The sequence below is a fragment of the Oryx dammah genome, unplaced genomic scaffold, assembly GCF_014754425.2.
Source record: "Oryx dammah isolate SB20612 unplaced genomic scaffold, SCBI_Odam_1.1 HiC_scaffold_25, whole genome shotgun sequence".
NCBI classification, from domain to species: Eukaryota; Metazoa; Chordata; class Mammalia; order Artiodactyla; family Bovidae; genus Oryx; species Oryx dammah.
The window spans coordinates 45,521,141-45,543,041 of NW_024070209.1; the positions used below are offsets into that span (position 1 = coordinate 45,521,141).

Below are 21,901 nucleotides of genomic sequence, written 5' to 3' on the forward strand. Positions count from 1 at the left end.
TATTCCTGCCTGGAGAATCCCATGGACAGAGGAGTTTGGCAGGCTACAGTCCATGGGGTCGCACAGAGTTGGATACGACTGAGTGACTAGCACTTTCAAGCTGAGTGGCTGAACGGAACTGAGTTTCTGTACTTCATTTTCTGGTTTTCTGTCACTCTTTCTCTTGTCTTTCTATAAAATGTGGCTAAAATGATGAATTTCCTCTCTCTCTTTTTCTTTTAGTATTCTGTCTTTTAAAAGCTGTTTATGGCTGCGCTGGATCTTTGTTGCTGCACACAGGCTTTCTCTAGCTGCTGCGAGCAGGGACTACTCTCTAGTTGTGGTGCGCAGGCTTCTCGTTGCAGTGGCTTCTCCTGTTGTGGAGCACAAGACTCTAGTTCTAGGGCTTTCGGGCTTCAGTGGTTGTGGCACATGGGCTTAGTTGCCCCATGGCATGTGAGATCTTCCCAGAACAGGGATTGAACCCGTGTTCCTGCATTGGTGGGATTCTAAACCACTTTCCACCAGGGAAGTCCCTTTAATATTCTTTTTACTGGAGATGACTAGTGCTGCTGCTAAGTCACTTCAGTCGTGTCCGACTCTGTGCGACCCCTGTAGACGGCAGCCCACCAGGCTCCACCGTCCCTGGGATCTGGAGATGACTAGTGGATCCAAAAGGAAGGGCATCAGTGTGTGGGGCTTGCTTATGAAAGAAGCAAAGAAATACATACAGAACACATAGTCAGACACAGCAGATCGCATGACCCTGCTAAAGGCTGTGTCCTCCCTCTGTTATCTGAGTCCCACTTTTTAAGGGTTTCTTGAACACACCTTAGGGTTTTGGACTTTATGTTTCCAAGAAAGGACATGGCAAGGAGAAGGAGGTTGTGGGTGCTTTCAAAAGCTGCATAGCCCTGGCCCCAGCTTGCCCCAGGCCTTTCTATCATCACCCAACCAGGACTCTCTCACCTTCATGCCTTCAGTTTGACTTACTGCTTCTCAAACACCTGTCTTGTCAGACCAGGTTCAGTAGGAACAGTCTTCCTAAGATTACTAAAAGAGTAAACTTGGCAACTGGGGGTTTCATGTTAACCGTAAAAACCAGCCCACTCAGATCTCTTCAAAATACTGTGTCTTTTGAATGGACCAAAGTCTCCTTGTCAGTTATGGTGAAATGTTTTCTTTGCCTCATTACAGTGATAATTTGCTCTTTTGGCTAATTGTCATGGCTTGCCGCATATAATTTTATTTACTTATTTTAATATTTGTTTATTCATTTTTGGATGCATTGGGTCTTCCTTGCAGCACGGGGGCTTCTCTCTAGTTGTGGTGTGCAGGCTCAGTTGCCCCACGGCATGTGAGATCTTAGTTCCCCGACCAGGGATCAAACCTGTGTCCCCTGCATCCCAAGGCGGCTTCTTAACCACTGGATCACCAGGGAAGTTGGTAACCTCATATAATTTTAGAAACTACCTCCTTCCTCTGTTTCCTCCCAGAATAGTCAAGGTGTGGGGATGATAAATAGAACATGGAGAAGCTTTGGATAATTTGAATAAAATAGTGTTTTATTTTTTGACTTTGCAGAAGCTGGGTCTTGGTGGATCATCAGTTTAATATCTACCTCTATAGAGAGGGTGTCCTTCGGACTGCTTCAGAACCATATCATATGGATAATTTCCAAGATAAAACCTGCCACTTGACCAATCACTGCATTCAGAAGGAGTACTCAAAGAACTATGGGAAGTATGAAGAAGGGAACGAAATGTTCTTTGAGGCGTTCAATCAGTACCTAACAAGTGCTTTGAACATCACCCTGGAAAGTAGTATCTTACTACAAATCAAACATATAATAAGGTAACCTAATCCTATCTCTTTTGGTTAAATGTGTCTTGGAGGAGCTTTGGGAGTTTGTGCCTCTCAAAGAATTGTTCCATTTTAATTGTCTAATTTAAGGACAGAAATTATTTGTTATATCCCTTTATTATCCTTTTAATATCTGTATGATCTGTAGTGATGAAGTTTTTTAAAATCCTTATGCTTAATCCTTCGATTACCTTATATGGATAATTTATATCTTCTCCCTTTCACTTGGGCAGGTTGGTTAGAGGCTTATGAGTTTTATTAATCATTTCTAAAAGTCAGTGTTTGGCTTTATAGATTTTCTCTGTTGTTTTTGTCTTCAATTTCTTCATGTTCTTTATTATTTTTATTCTTCTGCTATTGAGGGGTTTCCTTTTCTCTTCTTTTTCTAGTTTCCTTAAAGTATAAGGTCAGATCACTGATTTGAGATATTTTTTTTAAATATAAGCCGTTAATGCCATCAGCTTTCCTATAAGAACTTGTTAGCTGCATCCCACAGATTTTGCTGTCATGTTTTTGTTTTCATTTTATTAAAATACTTTCTAGTTTCCCTTGTGACTTCATCTTTGACTTGTGTGTTATTTAGCAATTTTTGCTGAATTTTCAAATATTTGGGATTCTCAAGGAATTTTCATTTCATTATGGTCAGAGCACATACTTTGTATGGTTTTGAATTTGTTAAAGTTTGTTTCATGGTCCAGAATATGCTCTATCTTTACTTATTTAAATTTTTTTCTTAATACGGTCCATCTTAGTGAATGTCCACATGTACTAGAAATAATGTTTATTCTGCTGTAGTTGAGCAGGTTGTTCTATAAATGCTCATTAGGTGAAGGCAGTTGGTAGTGTCATTCAAGTCTTTTGTATTCTTGCTGATTTTCTGTTCTACTTGTTCTGTCCATTATTGAGAGGTAAAACTTTGGAAGTCTCCAAGTATAATTGTGGACTTGTCTATGTCTCCTTTTCGTTTTATTTGTTTTTTGCTTTGTATATTTTGAAGATTTGTTTTCAGATGTATATACATTTAGAGTTGTTATTTCTTTGGGAAGAATTGACCTCTTTATTATTATGTAGTTCCTGTCTTTATCTCTGGTAATATTTCTTATTTTGAAGTCTATTTTGCCTGATATTAATATAGTCACTCCAGCTTTCTTTTGATTAATAATTTGTATGTTTTCATCCCTTTACTCCTCCTCTCTATCGTATAATTAAAATGGGCTTCTAATAGACATATCATTGGATTTTGTTTTGTTTTGCTTTTAATCCAGTGTATCATCTGGTTTTCAGTCGCTGTGTTTATACCATTCTCATTCTAAGTAACTACTTGCTTGATGCAATTTACATTTACCATGTTATCATTCATTGTCCATTTGTCCCCTCTTTTTTGTTTTTTGTTTTTCATTTCCTTGTTTCTTGCCATCTTCTGAATTGTTTGAACTTTTTAGAGTTCTGTTGAGTATTTGGCTATATCTCTTTGTATTTTTGTTTGTTTGTTTTTTTTAATGGTTACTCCAGGGGTTATGATGTACATAAACCTAATATGTAACAGATTATCTTGTTGGATCAAAAAAAAGACCACTGTATCCTGTTAACAAGAAGCCCACTTTAAATACAAAGGAGGGAAACACTCTTTTACATTTACCCAGTTATTTGCTGTTTCCTGTGCTCTTGCTTCAGCACTAAAATTCCAAGTTTCATGTCCCTTCAGACTTCAGCATTTCTTTTAGAGCAGTTCTGCTGGTGATAAGTCCTCTTGATTTTCCATCATCTTAGAATGTCTTGGTTTCTCCTTATTCCTGAAGGATTTTATCACTCAGTTCAGTTCAGTCGCTCAGTCATGTCCAACTCTTTGTGACCCCATTAATCGCAGCACACCAGGCCTCCCTGTCCAAAACCAACTCCTGGAGTTCACTCAGACTCACATCCATCAAGTCAGTGATGCCATCCAGCCATCTCATCCTCTGTCGTCCCCTTCTTCTCCTGCCCCCAATCCCTCCCAGCATCAGAGTCGTTTCCGAGTCAATTCTTCGCATGAGGTGGCCAAAGTATTGGAGTTTCAGCCTTAGCATCAGTCCTTCCATTGAACACCCAGGACTGATCTCCTTTAGAATGGACTGGTTGGATCTCATAATGTCAAGCAAAAAATTACGAACTGGCCCTATTCATATAAATTGAAAAACAAGCAAAGCTAAGTAATACATTATTTGGAGAAATGTACATATATGGTAAAAATCTAGTGAATTTTAAATTATGCACACATTCATCTAATCATAATGCAAATCAGGATATAAAATATTTACAGCATCCTAAAAGATACCCTTGAACTCCCTCAAAATATATACTCTCTGCCAGAGATAGCCACTCTCTGACTTTTATCACCATAGATTCTTTTTGCTTGTTCTTAAACTTAATATACGTGGAATTAGACTGCAATTCTTGCTTTGTGTTCTGATTTTTTCAATATTGTTTCTGTGTCATATTCCATTGTATGAGTGGTCCATGGTTTATCCTTTCTGGAGTTGATGGACCTCTGGGTTTTTTCTCATATTTTAGACCTGTAACCTCTCTGAATTGTTTTATGTCAAGTGTCGTGTTTTTCTAGAAATATATCCTATTGACCCAGGCTCACTTGTACATGTGACTCTCCCTTTCCCACCACGTTTTGGTGTCCCTTCCTGTTGTAAATCAGGTGGTCATTTATGCAAGAGTCTGTTCCTGGGATCTCTGTTCTGTTCTGTGTCTGTTTATCTGCCCCGTCGCTGCCACCCTGCCATGATGACTGAACCTTTTTCCTCAATGTGTTCTTATACTGGGCTTCCCTGATGGCTCAGTGGTAAAGAATCTGCCTGCCAACGCAGGAGATGCATGGGGTTTAATCCCTGGGTTGAGAATATCCCCTGGAAAAAGAAATGGCAACCCACTCCGGTGTTCTGGCCTGGAGAATTGCTATGGACAGAGGAACCTGGCGGGCTACAGTCCATGGGGTCACAAAGAGTCAGACAGTACTGAGCAACTAAACAATAAAACAACATTCTTACATAGAGTCCAGCAGAATAATTACAAGGCTCAGAGTTCCATTTCTTCAGGGATTATACGTGCTTAGAATTCTGACACCAGATAAATCAAATATACTGAAGAAAGAATTCCCATTTTAGGCAAAAGATGTATTTGATATTTGCTATCCCCCTCCTTCCCATTGTTCTGTGCCACTCAGACAGTGTTCCTACTCAAGAGCTATAAAAGCTCCTCCTGAATCTTATGTTCTTTTTTTTCTCCCCCAGCTAACTTCCCCCAGACTTCCTACTCCAGCTAAAAAAAAATTAGATACACTATATTTTTAAAAAATTCTTCTAAAGTGGTTTATTAACTTGAACTCCCAACAAATAAAAAAAATATTTTGTTTTGATTTGGTTCTGACTTCTGATTTTTCCTATAAGTGCTGGAGTGTAATGTTTCTTTTGCTTTTTATCCTTTATCCTTTAGTATTGTTTTTGTATTTAAGAAAAATTTTTTAATGTAATAAACTTTTTATCATGAGAACCCATTAAATTTTAAATTTTTTCTTAATTATAATATTGTAAAGAGCATTTTAATTGCAGAAGTCAAGGGTATTCTCTCACAGAGATGAAATACAGAAACTGCAGAATACAGAAGCCCCAGTTCTTCTTTAAAGTCATAAGCCAAAACCTACTTATAAGACATATCTTTTTCCTTCTACATATACAGCTGAGTAGGACAGCTTTCTCTGATAGCCTTAGAGTCATCCTGACATACTGTGTTTACTAAAATAAACATTTTGCCCCAACATCCAGTTGAGGGAAAAACCAGGGAGGAGTTTTATAAAATAGAAATGTCATAGACTTTCTGGGATGTTGTACTGGATAAGAGTTCTTTTTCATTCATAAGTAATAGATTCATGACTATCAAAAATTAATGATAAATTAATAAAATATACTTGTTCACTAGTAATAGCATTCATTAGATGCCTCCCAGCTTCCAGGAGGTATGACAAGTTCCTTAGGTAATTATATCACTGAACCAACTCAGCACTGGGAATATATGTTATTTTTACCCCAATTTCACAATGACATCAACACTTGGCTTAAAGAGGTTAAAAAATTTGTCTGAGATTCTGGCTTCGGCAGCATGACCTCAGGCTTCATGTACTGTTTCATCATGGTTTCTAAGATTCACTTTCAACTTTTCCTTGTCACTAAAATCCTCTAATTTTTGCAAACAGTAGTTGACCTTAATACAGTCCCATATTTCAATATCTTGTTTCAACATATAAGGCTTTGAGTTAAAAGCAGCAAACTGGAGCTTGTGAAAGAAATGAATGAGATCAGCCTTCTCCTTGCAAATTCTGTGTCACAAAATGGTGGGCCATTTTTTTTAATATGGCAACAATATATAGAAGTGTTTTGTTTATTATCAGCAGATGTGGTAGCAGCCCACCCGTTGGAGGAACCCACATTTAAAGGGACCGTGATGACTCAGCGCTTGCTGGGAAAGCAGCCACTACTTGTCAGAATAAGAGTGATGGCAGAGTTTTCTAACAAATAAGTTGCATCTCCTTGAATAATCTATTGGTAATACATTCAAAAGAGATAATTAAGCCAAGGCCAGTTTTCATTGGCACACCGGATGTAAAATCATCCAAGCTCCCCTCCCCTGGTCTTGCTGCCCAGACCACCCCATCCTCAGCAAGCTCTTCCCTGTGCCCCGTAGGAGCTGCCTCATGAGCGTGGAGCCCGCCATCAGCACCAAGCACCTCCCTTACCAGAGCTTTCAGCTCTTCGGCTTTGACTTCATGGTGGATGAGGAGCTGAAGGTCTGGCTCATCGAAGTCAATGGCGCCCCTGCTTGTGCTCAGTAAGTCTGAACACCACTGGGGGATTTTTTGTGTGTGCGTGTTTTTATTGGGGTATAGTTACTTTACAATGTTGTGTTGATTTCTGCTGTACAATGAAGTGAATCAGCTACATGTATAATATATCCCCTCCCTCTTGAACCTCCCTCCCACCGCCTCATCCCTCTAGGTCATCACAGAGCAGCCAGCTGAGCTCACTGTGCTATACAGCAGCTTCCTGCTAGCTAGCTGTTTTTCACTTGATAGTGTATATATGTATCAGTCCTAATCTTCCAGTTTGTCCCACCCTCCCCTCCCCTCGTGTGTCCACATGTTCACTCTCTACATCTGCATTTCTGTTTCTACCCTGCAAATAGATTTGTCTGTTCCACTTTTCTAGGTTCCACATATATGCATTGATATGTGGTATTTGTTTTTCTCTTTCTGACTTCACTCTGTATGACAGACTTTAGGTCCATCCCTGTCTGTAGAAATGACCCAATGTCATTCCTTTTTATGGCTGAGTAATATAGTCCACTGTATATGTACCACATCTTCTTATTCATTCATCTGTTGATAGACATCCAGGTTGCTTCCATGTCCTGGCCATTGTAAATAGTGGTTCAGTGAACATTGGGATGCCTGTGTCTTTTTGAATGAGGTATCACCTCACACGGGTTAGAATGGCCATCATCAAAAAATATATAAACAATAAGTGCTGGAGAGGGTGTGGAGGAAAGGGAATCCTGTAGCACTATTGTTTGGAATGTAAATTACTGCAGCCAGAATGGAGAACAGTATGAAAGTTCCTTAAAAAACTAAAAATGGAACTACCACCACTGGATTTTAACAAGTGGGAATTTGGTTCCACGGGTGGGGTAGTCTGTCTTGACATGGGGTGAGCTCCCATTTCCGGGGTGTCCAAGAATGCTTGCTAAGTCCTTCAGCATGTCCAACTCTTTGCAACCCCATGGAGCCGACTAGGCTCCTCTGCCCATGGGATTCTCCAGGGGATCTTCCCAAACCAGGAATCGAATGCATGTCTCTTGGGTCTCCTGCATTGGCAGGTGGGTTCTTTAGCACTAACACCACCTGGGAAGCCCATTACTGGGTCTTCTAGCGTAGACCCTTTGAATGATGTCAAGGAGGATGTACCAGCGATGGTAGTGCTTTGGTTGGACCCTGGCCAGCAGGGGGCCATGTCGAGTCATTCCCTTTTCCATCTCCTTCCCATATGAGCTGAGCATTTAGCCTGTGCTGAGGTGGGTGGTGGATGCCATGAAAGTTCCAAACAAAGCCAGTAGTAGCAGCCGAGACCCTCTTGTGTGGCAAAGTGATGGGTCAGCAGGTCCCGTGAGCGGGGGAGATAGTGATGAGCAAGCATTTCAGGGGCTCCCTGGACAGGAGGTGGTCTGAGAAGGTGCCATGGACATGGTGGAGCTGAAGCTGGGTTGGAAGAGGAGAGGGTCACCTGTGCCAAGGGGAAAGGGACCCAGCCTCCAGCCGCACCTTGCTCTGGGCCAGGCTCTAGGGGAGATGTGCAGATGAACAGACCCTGCCCTCAGGGAGCTTCCACTCCTCCTGGGAGGAGTCTGGCTGCAGCATGGCATGAGTGTTGTGGGGTAAGAAAAGGTGAGGGTATAGGTGAGTTGGAGTCTACCTATGGGAAACCTTCCATGTATGGGAGTCATTCACACTTCATCCTCAAAGGTTGCAGCTTCATCCATGCCTGCAGCTAATGGTACTTGTTAGGTCCCTGTCACCTGCCTGGCCCTGGATTGGGCTCTGGGTCTCAGCCTTTGTACCGAGAGACCTAGGTCCACCCTTTGTAGAGGGAGACTGGGAAGGACCAAGGACAAGACAATATAGATGACAGACTGGGATACATGCTGTCATAGAGTGAAAGATGTTAGAAGATAATAAAATTGAGCACAAGGTCCCCTTGGGAGGTGATGCTTGGGACTGAGATCTGAAGGAGGAGGAGAGTGAAGGAGGCTGGGGTGGAGGGGTATGGAACCTTTCACATTCTCCCTTCATCATGCCCTTAGGGGTACCCACCTTCTCCTGTCCTTCCTGTCAGCAGTACGTCCCTCCTTGTGCTCTGACTCAGTCCCCTCCCTCCAGGCAGGAGGGCAGGATGAGGATGCTGTGCTCAGCTACCTTCTCCCTCTTTGCTGAGTACTTCCCACCAGCATGTGGTACCCAGCAGATTTCCCCAGTGATTACAAAGAGCCCTCCTGGACTGCCCTGGTGGTCCAGTGGTTAAGACTCCATCCGTCTTATACAGAGGGCACAAGCTCAGTCCCTAGTCAGGGAACTAAGATCCCACACGCCCGCTGTGCAATGAGGCTAAAAGGAAAAAAAAAACGCCCTCCTCTGATGCCCTGTCCTGCTCCACTAACCATTCCCTCCCTGCTCCCTTCACAGCCACACTTGTTTTTGTTTTGTTTTGTTTTGTTGTTTTTTTAGCCACTCTGCATGGAGTGTGGGATCTTATTAGTTTCCTGACTCAGGATCGAACCTACACCCCTTGCACTGGAAGCACAGTCTTAAACCCTGGACCACCAGGGAAATGCCCACAGCCACACATCTGGAGAAGCCACGTCTGCACACACTATCTCCTCTTCCTCAGTCCCCATCCACACTGTGGTCCACTCCAGGCTGCCTTCCATCCACCCTCACAGAAACTGCTCTTTCCAGGTCTCCAGCCAAGTCCATCTTGCACTCCTGGATTTTAAAGCCAGCCAATTACATTGTATCTCTGAGTCCTGGGCCAGTATCTGCACCTGTCTTCCCTGCCTCCTGCGAGGAGCTGTGTGGATGTCCAGTGGGCGTCCCACCCCAGAGCTGCCCATTTCAGTGAATGTCCAGCTCCCCTCTTTTGGGGTCCTGAGCCAGAAACCCAACTAAGACCCAGCCTCCCCCTTTCCATGACCCCCAAGGTTCTGTCCATCAGGCCTGGTCAATTCTGCCTCCAGCTTTGGCTCAAGGGTTTACCTCTAGTCTCTGGATAGGAAAAGGTGGATCTGCGTCTTTGTATTCATGTAAGGATTGAAGGCTAGAGAGGGCAGAGAAACAGCAATTCCTCAGTTCACTTGGAGTGATGAGTAATATCCTTGACCTCTTTTTCCATCAGTGGCATCCACACACTGGTGAAGGCTCACTTGCTTGCTGAGATGCTCTGCAGGATCTGGTCATGCTGGAGCCTGACAGAGGCCTCTAGTGATAAGCCACTGGGCATCAGGGTTTGCTGTCTTCTCTGGGCTGCATCTCACTAGCCCCTCAAAGCTACTTCCCATCTTCTGGATCCGCTTTGCTCAGAGTCCTGATGAGAGCAGTGGGGTCTAGCAGAAGAGTGGGGTTTTGAGAAACATGTAAAAATGAGCATCCTTAAAGAGTCCACTGGAGGAGGGAGCCGGACACTGCCTAGTCAATTATTGTATGAATTATTTTGAGTTACAGTTGCTGTCATAGAAAAGAAACAGATTCTATCTTCTAGAAGAAGTGAAGTGAAAGTGTTAGTTACTCAGTCGTATCCGACTCTGCAACCCCATGTTCTGTAGCTTTCCAGGCTCCTCTGTTCATTGGGATTCTCCAGGGAAGAGTACTAGAGTGGGTAGCCAATCACTTCTCCAGGGGACCTTCCTGACCCAGCAATTGAACCCAGGTCTTCTGCATTGCAGGTAGATTCTATACCACTGAGCCACAAGGGAAGCTCATCTATCTTTTAGGTGCGTAATTTTGAGTAGGGAGAGCTCTTGAAATGGGGGGCTTACTGTGAGGTGGCTTGGAAAGCCCCAAGGGACCCAGGCCACACCATGAGGTGGATGGGTTCTGTTCTTATGCTGAAGGAAGTAAACTTTTTTTTTTTATACAACAATGATATATGATTTTTCCTGATTTTTTCTTTCTTTTTTTTTTTTTTGGCTATGCCTCAAGGCATGGAGGATCTTAGTTCCCCTACCATGGATCAAACCTGTGCCCTCTGCATTGGAAGGCAAAGTCTTAACCTTTGCCTTGGGAAGTCCTTGAAGGAAATAAACTTTCAAATGCCTTTATGCTTGCTTCCTAAAGGACAAATGGGAAGAGAGTTGATGGAGATGATGATACGATGGTGTAGTCAAAGGAAAGTCTTTATTCAGGAAGCACGGTTTCATTGTTGTGCAGATGTTAAAACAGGACTTACTTATCCTGCTGTATGAACATAGCAGGATGTTCAAAGACCCATACTTGCTTGTATATTGGGTACCTCCTATGCCAGAAATATCGAAGTTGTTAGTTGACTTGACGAAGTTGAAGCTACGTCCTCTCGCCCCATCCCCAGCATCCCCTTCAGAAAAGCTTTCCCAAGGTGACTAATGACACACTTCATGGAACACCAAACACTGTCTATTTCAATGGTTTTGGCTCTTGGTGACTTGCCAAGACCCAAGACTACTAGGACCCAAACTACCAGCCCTCCCATGCAGGCCTCCTGATCATTGTCCCTTCAGAAGGGGAAGGTTGATTGGTATAGCCTAGACCCTGGGGCTTGATCCATGCAGACAGAAGAAGCAGGGGCTGGGAGGTGGGGGGAGGGGAGATAGGAAAGAGTAGACATCTCGCAGGAGAAACGAAGGTCAGCCAGTAGTTAGGGCTTACCAAGACAGACAAGAGAAGCGTGGCTTTGCACGAGTTCTCTTCCCAGAGGGCCTTACAAAAGGTTAGGACATAGCAGTTCCAGCTTCAAGGGCAGTAGAAGGGGATGAGGGGTGGGAGAAAGTTTCTATGATGAGGAAAATAGCAGAGATTTGCCACTGGATCAGGAGGGACCGGAATTCGGTTGTGAAGATTTCCCACCTAGTGGAGATTGGGAGATAGCATCTTCTGGAAGTCAGGACAGTGAAGACGTCTGTTCCTCTAGGTTGGGCTGGCCTAGACTCCTGCCACCTGTATCCCAGCAGTCCTGAGCAAGTTAGGCACATAGCAAATAGGCACATCTGGCCCAGAGCATCGTCTCAGATGTGGGTTTTCTCTTTGAACCATATGTCTCTGATTTTTCCCTGTGTTGACATGAGTGTGTGCTAAGTTGCTTCAGTCATGTCCAGCTCTGTGCAACCCATGGACTGTAGCCCAACAGGCTCCTCTGTCCATGGGGTTCTCCAGGCAAGAATACTGGAGTGGGTTGCCATGCCTTCCTCCAGGGGATCTTTCCGACCCAGGGATCAAACCTGCATCTCTTACATCTCCTACGTTGGCAGCCAGGTTCTTCACCACTAGCGCCACCTGGGAAGCCCTCCCTGTGTTGGAGCCAGTCGTAAAAGAGCTTGCCTCATACACTGCTGTATGAAGCAGACAGAAATCCTGTAGGGAACAAGGGGGTGCGGAGTTTGAGGGCCTCCTTGTAGCTCTGGATGGGAGGTGTTCCTCCGTGGCTTTGGTGGTTCCTTGGCCTCTGGCTGAAGTCCAGGTGCCAGCACGTGGCGTCAGGCCCCACCTTGTCCCCTGCCTCACACTGCAGTGGCCTCCTTTCCCAGATTTCCTGAGTTCTCTGCTTGGTGGATGCCCTTCCCTATATTTGCATGGCCCTTCCTCTCTCTCACCCTCCTCTCTCTTTCTCCCTCCCCTCCTTTGTCTCTGTATCTCACCCTCATTCTTTTTTATTTATTATTTTTAATTTTTATTGGAGTATAGTTGCATGACAACAAAGTGAATCAGCTGTACAACAAAGTGAATCAGCTACGGAAGTGTTTGTCACTTGGTCCCATCCAACTCTTTGTGACCCCATGGACTGTAGTCCATCAGGCTCCTTTGTCCATGGAATTCTTCAGGCAAGAATACTGGAGGGGGTAGCCATTCCCTTCTTCAGGGGAATCTTCCCAACCCCCGGACTGAACCTGGGTCTCCTGCATTGCAGGCAGATTCTTTACCATCTGAGCCACCAGGGAAGTCCACGAATCAACTGTACTTATACATATATGCCCTCTTCTTTAGATTTCCTTCCCATTTAGCTCACCACAGAGCACTGAGTAGAGTTCCTTGTGCTACGCAGTAAGTTCTCATTAGTTATCTATTTTATATAAATGCATAGCATATGTGTGTCAATCCCAGTCTCTCAGTTCATCCCACCCACCCCTTCCCGCTTTGATGTCCATACATTCGTTTCTACGTCTGTGTCCCTATTTCTGCTTTGCAAATGAGAGGACTAGATAAAGAAGGTATGGTGTGTATATACAGTGGAATACTATCAGTAGAGACATGGATGGAACCAGAGAATGTCATACAGAGTGAAGTCAGTCAGAACAGAAATATTGTATATTAACACATATATGTGGCCTCTAGAAAAATGGTACTGATGATCTTACCACCCTCGTTCTCTGTGTCTGACTCCCCTCTCCTTCCTCCTCTTTTCTGCCCTGTCATCCATTCTCTGTCCGTTGTCACTCATTCTCCACGTCTCAGATGAGCTGTTACTCTGAGGAGTCTTCCTTCAAGGCCCCTCAACCACAGCACATGGGTGTTTTCCTTGGGGAGAGCCTGTGTCTCCATGTGTACCCCCCCCAGACAGGCAAGATGGCCCTGTTCTCTTTGGAATTGCCTGTCTTCCCTGCAGTTAGTTAGAGCAGGCGCTGCCTTGTCTGTTCACCTGCAAGACCTTCCAGAAATATCCATTAAGTGGATGCTTTATCTTCCTGCAGTAGTACTTCCTGCAGTATTTGTATGGACAGTTGACATGTGTCTTATAAATACCAGGTGGAATTCTGGGGCAGATCCTGGTGAAAGAGCTTCCCAGGTGGTGCGGTGGTAAAGAATCCACCTGCCAATGCAGAGAAACCAGAGACTCGGGTTCAATCTCTGGGTCAGGAAGATCCCCTGGAGAATGAAATGGCAACCCACTCCAGTATTCTTGCCTGGGAAATCCCATGGACAGAGGAGCCTGGTTGGCTCTAGTCCATGGAGTTGGAAGAGAGTTGGATAGGACCTAGCAACTAAACAATCCTGATTTTTTTTTAAAAAAACCACCTTTGATTTTCTCCTGCACTTTGATGTGCATCCTCAATAATAGATCTCCGAACCTGTTTCAGGAAGCTTTATGCAGAGCTGTGCCAGGGCATCGTGGACATAGCCATTGCCAGCGTCTTCCCGCCCCCGGACGCGGAGCAGCAGCCCCCCCAGCCGGCCACCTTCATCAAGCTGTGACCCAGGGAGGTGCGCAGAGATGCCTCGGAAGAAGCACGCAGGGGGGCCCTGCCCCAGGGGAAGGAGATGTGTCTGAATTGCTGTCAAGCCAAAAGGGAAGAAGAGAGGCAACTTGGAGAGACGTGCTGGGAGAAAACAAAGGAGCTTCCCCCAGGAGCGATTGGTTGCCCAGAGGTCCCCAGGTGGAGCTCTCGGCCCTGCTACGGAGATTCGAAAACTGCAGCACATTTCTCAGACGGGAGAGCCAGATATTCTTCTAAGGGGCAAAAACAGGGATGTACTTACTTTACCTTCTCACTCTTTGAAAAGATCTGAATTATATCCTAAGGCAGCGCTCTGAGCAGCAGCGGGTCTCCCGCCCAGGGCGGGCAGCCGTCGGACCTGGTTGGTGACTGTCCACTGCTGCGTTAGTGCCTTAGCTCTGTGCCCAGCTGCGGCCTCCGGTCTGGGGTGGGGACGGGATGTGAGAGCACTCCCAGCTCGTTCCCGTCACTCCCCCAACCGTCTGGACACATGCTCACCATCTGTCCCTGGGGCCTGGCTGTGCAGGCGCCGCTTCGCCGCCAGGGGGCGTGCTCACCCCGATCCTGATGGTGTCTGGCCGGTCACCAGTCAGGGCTGGCGTGGACTGGGCGCCGAACGCTGCTCTCAGTCTGCTCTCTGCATGTTTTAGAAACCAAGCAGCAAAGTTTGCTGTGAACCCATAAGCATTCAATAAGCATGAGAGAGGAAAAAACACGATGTCTTGCTTTACTTAATAGCTGGGTGTGTGTGGGTGGTGGGATGGGTCATTGAAATATGACGATTATGGTGATTCTCAAATCTCCTTGTTTTAACCAGAATTCTACATGCCCTTTGGACAGGTTCCTTTTTGTTCATTTTTCGGAGGATTTAACTTTTGTTAGAAAGCCCTCCAGGGGAGTAGAATTCCCCTCACCCTACCCCACCCCAGGGGGCTCCTCCCCATTTTGTTTTTCTTGCTCTTTGAACACCTTTTTTTAGGAGTTGGAAGGTTAGGTTTTGTTCCAGGGAAGATTTTTCATCTCCTTGTTCCTCTCAACGTCCGGGAGAGGCTGTGGATCAGTGTATGTCTCACCCGAAAGAGAGAACTCTTGAAATGGAAAAGGTGTGGTTTCAGAGCGGCACATGGCACCCTGTCAATCAGCAAATGTTAGCAGTGTCCCCTTAGGTGTAGTTTCTACTACCCGTGGCATGGATGAATATTCTACAGACTTTGTGGGAGGCCACCTCACTTGGAAGAAGGAGCCCCCACATGCCACTTGTGTCCAGTGTGAGCTGAGTGCACAATGCATGGGAATCCCCGCAGACCCACTGAACAGGCATGCACCCTCCACAGACCCACTGAACAGGCATGCACCCTCCACCCCAGGACCCTGGGCCTGGGGGTGGGGAGGGGTGCGGTCCTTCTCTCTGGCACAGGTGCCCTCCCTTATTCATCTCCATTTGTCATCAGAAAAGAGTTCTGCAGCCAGGGGAGACTTTTTTACAAAGCAAAGAAAAAGCAGCCTCAAATATGATGAGATGTGGGAGCTGATGGTAAAAAAAGGAATGATGGAAAGGATTTCATGGATGCACCAGTGGGTGTGGGATGTGAAAGTATTGTGTCTCGGTGAAGTGGAGGAAGGCCCAGCCGGCTGGGCTCGCCCGGCAGTTTGGAATTAAAAAATCAACATGCCAGTGGTACCCAGAATGTATAGATGATGAAGTTTGCATCCAGAGCAAAATAAAACAAGTATTACTGGAATCCTAGAGGCCCAAAGCAGCTGATGGGTTAGTGTTTGGGGAGATTCTGAGTAGATTGTGGGCAGGTGCGCACCCATGGAGAAAGTGTAGGGTTCTGGGGCTTGGGAAGTCTGAGTGGGCCAGTGATGGGAAAAGTAGGGAGGTTTTGGGGATTCCCCTAGCCATTCAGTGGTTAAGACCCCACACTTGCACTAAAGGGGGCACTGGTTCAATCCCTGATTGGGGAACTAGGATCCTGCATGCTGCCCAGTGCGGCCAAAAAACAAGAGGAAAAAAAAAAGCAGGGAGAATTTTGTAGTCCCGTCACAAGCAAATGCAGATTTGTAATGATCTTTTGGACCTAAATTACAGGGACATTTGAGAATTTTCCAGTGTCTTTTACAGTGACAGAACTAAGAATCCAGGTGTTAGGAAGTCTGTGGATTTTGATGGGTTTTCTAAGAAAACAGAATTGATAGCAATATATGTGAGGGAAGAAAGGCTTTAAAGAGGAAATTATGCTTCATTCCTCACGTGGTTTCAAATAAGTATCTGTTTTGTGGATTTATGTCTGATCAGGGAGAGCAGCTGGCACAGAACTCTTCCATATCCTTCAGTGATATCCGTGGCACAGATGGTCATGCCTCGCCCCCGTCAGTCTTCATCCGTGTAGTCTGTGTTCATGTCGCCAGTTGCTAGGGAAGGAGGTGGTGGTGGTGTTTGGAGATGTTGATTTCAGTCTCGACTCATTGGCTGCACAGCATCAGAGAAACCCATGAACCTCTGTGCCTTAGTTTCTTATCTTGTGGAAGAACTTGTTGCCTGATCCTGGGACTACCTCAAGGGCATTCAGTGAGGACACATGAGATTAGGAAGGCTGGAGAGCCCTGAGGACCAAGGTTCTCAATGCTGATAATTTGCTGGAGTCACTCGGGAAGCTTTAAAGAATGTTGGTGTCCACACCTCCCTCCTCATGACCCCTGGCCCGTTAGGTCTGAACCTCAGGCGTCAGATGCATTGAGATGCCTCGAACCACTGCTGGAGAAGGAAGGACAGATAATATAATTACCTTGGAAGAATCCAATAAGGGTTAGAGATTTTTTTTAAATTCCTTTTGGAAGGCCAGGCATTTCTTTAAGGATGACCGGATGCTGACGTGATATACAGCATATTCCATCCAAACAAGTTCTCTCTCTCTGCTCCCCGTCATAGCCTTTGGAAACTCAGCCGTGCTTTCATCTACTTAAATATGCTTTCATCTACTTTAATATGCTTTCATCTACTTTGTGAAGACTTGTTGTCAAATGTAACCAGACATGAATTTATAAATCTGCTAAATATGTGTTAGGGTTACAAATGAATTATTGAGAAGAAAGCCCCTTCTGTCTCACTGGACTCCTATGATGACTGTAAACTCTGTTTCCCCAGGACATGAAAGTGCCTCAGTGTCTGTCTGATATAGTGGAGCAGGTGCTGGTGGACTTAACCAGCTAATGTGGTGTTTCAGGAGCACCTCAGGGTGATGGTCCCAGACTCGGGACGTCTGGTTGTGCCGGAAACGGATGGACCCATGAGCTGTGGTAACGCTACAAAGGGTGTTTCCATTAAAGTGGAGGTTGTGTCAAGCAGGGGTGCGTCCAGCCTTGCCATGGGTCGTGGGGACTCTACCAGAGAAGATGACGTGCTGGAGAGGGTCCCCACAGCACTAGTGGGTGCCGTGGAGAAAACTGTCTCTGCTCCTGGACACAGAATCTGTACCTAAGAGGAAATGACTTTTGAAACAAGGCAATTCTATGAATGTTTGAATGCCTGGAGCATTAAAGGAATCGTATTCAAGTGTTTTTGTCCCCTTTGGTTCTCTCATCTTACTGTGGGTGTTGACTGTCCTCCGATATGCCTGGTTATTGAAATCCGTGATTCTGTTAAACTAGAGGCAGGCAGACTTTTTCTATAAAGGGCTAGGTAGTAAATATTCTAGGCTTTGCAAGCCCAACTAGTTCTCTCTTGCATATTCTTCTTTTTTTCCTTAACTCTTAAAAAATATTAAGAAAACAAAACTTAGCTCACGGGCCATGCAAAAATAAGCACATACATGGCCATTGTTTGTTGACCTAAGAATGTTGGTATGTAAGCCAATAGACTTGTCCTTTAAAACTGTGAGCTGCTCCAGGATGATGCACTGAACAATTTCAGCTACCAAAGTCTAGTCCATCATGTTTTACATGACGTGTGTATCATCTGAATCATGCTGCAGATTGTGTGCTTTAAAGTGAGGCTCCTTCTCCAGTTAGCCAGAAGTTCAAGAAGTCCTTAAGACTTTACTAAGGCCATATAAACACCAGCAGGCATATCCTAGCGGCTTCCCTTGTAGCTCGTTTGGTAAAGAATCTGCCTGCAATGCAAGAGACCTGGGTTCAATTCCTGGGTCAGGAAGATCCCCTGGAGAAGGGAATGGCAACCCACTCCAGTATTCTTACCTGAAGAATCCCATGGACAGAGGAGCCTGGCAGGCTACAGTCCATGGGGTCATAAGAGTCAGATACAATTTAGCGACTAAACCACCACCATCATATCAGTACCTACTGGTCTTACCTCAGACCCTTAGTCACATGGCTAGAAAGGGCTTCAGTTATGTAAACTGTAATTAAACTTGTAACTTGTGGACAAACCTTCCAACTGAGGCTGGATGCTTTGAACTCCTTTCCTGTGTATAGCTGGCCTGCCTTGCATAGCAGCTTCCACACCAGGAACCTTGGCTTAAACACCCCACTCCAAACAAGTTTCTGATGTGACATAACACATACCCACTGGATTCAGTGGGGACTGCATGGGTAGGGTGCAAAGATCAGCAGACATTCATGGACCCAGGCAGGCGGCTACTTAGAATCCTGAGAGTGGACAGGTTCAAAGAACTTCTTTTAGAGTCTGGTCCCATTTGCTGTTAGTAGCTGCCCCTTCCCCTTAAGCTGATATTCTCCCATGGCCTAAAAGTTCCAGTAATACTTTAAAGAGGTTTTCCCCAAAGCATCCCTAAAGACAAAGGAAAATGAGTCCCTGTCCATGGGATACTTGCTGGCACAACTTGAAGATTGCTACAATCAAAATTCCTTTTCAAAATTCACAGGTGAAAACATCAGGGGGAAGAGTAGAGTAAGAGCCTCTGAAAATCCCATCTTGCATAAAAGCAATCAGAACAGTGGCAGATTAGCCAAAAGCTTGCAACAATCCAGGAAGCATTTATTAAAGAAAAATGTTTGCATGTTGATAAAAACAGCAAGTTTGGTGATGTTTTAACTTGCCCCATTTTCATCTCCTTTATATCATCTCTGTGATATCATCTTTATATCATCTCTGTGATAGCCTTGGAAACCAAGAGCCCCAGAGTCTTGGTGAAACCCAGCAGCCTAGCAGCCATTAGAGGGTGCAGAATGGTGCTGGAGCTCACCCAAAGCTCCATTCCTAATGAGGTGTTCTTATTTGGCCTGACTGGCAGTTTCATGTAAGTCCTCATCTTAGAGTTTATTTTATTTGACCTGTCTTAGAGTGTGCCCATTGTGAGCAGCCTATCCCTGGGTGCATTTGTTAAAAATAATCAGCAGCAACTGTTTAACACCTCAACTTGCTGAGATGGTTTTAGCAGCTGGAAGAACAACAAAAAATTTAGAAGGGAAAGATGGGGAATGAGATGTTCATAAGTTTTGAAAAGCTTCAGTATATTCCTAAAAATACAAGTGTAGACTGTGTATGTGCCCAGAGGAGAACTGAATTCCCTCAGCCTTCACCTCTGTCTGACTAGGAGGATATTCACAAGCAGGAAGTGAAGACTAGGGCAGGGATGTAAACTGCTTGCCTGAGCATGAAGGCATACCTTTCACACACACACACAAACATACACACACAGTCCTGTGCCAAAGACCGGGAGATGTACTTGTTCCAAGTGTTTAAGGAAATCTCTGTTGAATCATTAGTTGACCACTAAGCTGATAGAGCAGACCCTTCAGTGGCCATACATCAAAAAATACAGGCTTGACAAAACTAGTTCAGGAAAGTCACTAAAAAAACGACAATAAACCCTGAGGAGGGAAGAGTGGTTTTCCAAAATTGCCCCATAGTATTATCAACGTTTTCATCACAAGTTATGGGACATGCAAAGAAAAAGAAAGCATGCCCCGCACAGGGAACAGTCAATAGGAATCATCCCTGAAGAAGTGCAGGCATTGAACTTAACTACATAAACACTTTAATTCAGCTATTTAAAATATGTTTAAAGAAATAAAAGAGAATGATGTGTCACCAAAGACACAATATCATTAAAGAAATAGAAATTGTTTTCTGAATAAAGCAAAGTAGAAATTTTGCATTGGACAGTATGATAAAGCAAATGAAAAATTTAATAGAGGTGTTCAAAAGCAGGTTTGAGCTGGCAAAAGAAGAAGGAATCACTGAATCTGAATTCAGTTGAGATCATCTAGTCTGAGGAATAGAAAGAAAAAAGAATGAGGGAAAAATGTACAGGCTCCAGAAATATAGATGTACAGCAACATAGACATAACAGGAATCCTAAAACGTACTAGAAGAAGTAGTCAAAAACTTTCCCTCTTTGATGAAAACCATTAAAACGCATTCAAGAGGTTCAGTGAACTCTAAATAGAATAGATTCAAAGAGATCCACCCCAAGACACATTAACCACTATGAAAATGACTTTAATATATAGTAAAAAGAGACATGGGAACTAAAATATTACACTGTGCCACTTAGTCACTCAGTCATGTCTGCCTCTTTGTGACCCCTATGGACTGTAGCCTGCCAGGCTCCTCTGTCCATGGGGATTCTCCAGGCAAGAATACTGGAGGGGGTTGCCATGCCCTCCTCCAGGGGATCTTCCCAACCCAGGGATAGAACCCAGGTCTCCTGCATTGTAGACGGATTCTTTACCATCTGAACCACCAGAGAAGCCCTGGTGGAAAATATTAGACTAGAAAATATTTAACAAAAGAAAAGGCAGTAATGAAGGGATGGGGGGGAGGTAGGAGGCATATACAAAGCAAATAGCAAAATGTAGACATAAATTCCTATCTTATCAGTAATTTCATTAAATGCAAATAGATTAAAGACTCCCATCAAAAGGCAGAGACTGGCAAAATGGATAAAAAACCAAAACAACCACGATCCAACTCAATGCTATCTACAAGAGATGGTCTTTAGATTCAAAGACCCAAGAGGTGAAAGTATGAGAAAAAATATACCATGCAAACAGTAACTCAGAGCTTAGATGGCCAAACAAATATTAGATAAAATAGGCTTTAAGAAAAAAATTGTCACTACAGGCAAAGAAGGACATTTTATAATAATAAAAAAGATGAGTCCATCAGGAGATACAACAATTATAAACACATGCACCTAACAAAAGAGTCCCAAGATACATGAGGCAAAAAATGGCAGAACTGGACAGAAATAGACATTCAATAACAATAGTTGGAGTTTTCAATCTCCCATTTTCAATAATGTCTAGAAGATCAACAATGAAATAAAAAATAATATAAACTAGTCAGATCTAACAAATATCTATAGAACACTCTACCCAATTATATATTTAATATATTTGTATAGCAAATATACATTTTTTCAAGTACACATGGAACATTCTCAGGAACAAACCATATGGTACACCATAAAGCCTCAATGAATTATGAAATCATACTACATATGTTCTCTGACCACAATGAAATAAAACTAGAAACCATTGACAAATCTGGGAAAATCACAAATCTATGAATATTAAAAAACACAGTCATAAATAGCCAATGGATTGAAGAAAGAAGTCACAAGGGAAGTTAGAACTTTGAGATAAATGAAAATGAAAACACAACATACCAAAACTTCTGGGATGCAGTTAAAGCCATGCCTAAAGGAAATTTTATATCTTTAAAAGACTATTTTTAAGAAAGGTCTCAAATCAATAACCTAACCTCCCACCTTAAGAAATTAGAAGAGTAATCTAAATTCAAAGAAAGTAGAAAGAAACAATAAAGGTGTGTGGAAATAAATGAATTAGAGAATAGAAAAACAATAGATAAAATCAATGAGTCCAAAAGTTGGTGCTTCAAAAAAGATCAACAAAATTGAGAAACCTTTAGCTGGTGAACAAAAAATATAAAGAACTCAGATTACTAAAATAAAGAATGAAAGAGGGATATTACTACAAATAAAAAGGATTATAGGGGAATCCTATGAACAACTGTAGGCCAGCAAATTAGATACCATGGGCATATTCCTAGAAAGACATTCAA

The 21,901-nt window shown here is 43.8% G+C and overlaps 1 protein-coding gene across 1 annotated transcript in view; it reads left to right on the plus strand.

The window, feature by feature from the left end:
- Positions 1 to 17,446, plus strand: part of TTL (tubulin tyrosine ligase) — a 35,723-nt gene extending 18,277 nt beyond the window's left edge. Inside the window, exons 5-7 of the mRNA XM_040224219.1 lie at positions 1,564 to 1,833; positions 6,568 to 6,711; positions 13,753 to 17,446. Of these exons, the coding sequence (XP_040080153.1) occupies positions 1,564 to 1,833; positions 6,568 to 6,711; positions 13,753 to 13,867 (529 nt within the window). The 3' untranslated portion in view covers positions 13,868 to 17,446. The remainder of the gene's footprint in view (positions 1 to 1,563; positions 1,834 to 6,567; positions 6,712 to 13,752) is intronic.
- Positions 17,447 to 21,901: the final 4,455 nt, after the last annotated feature.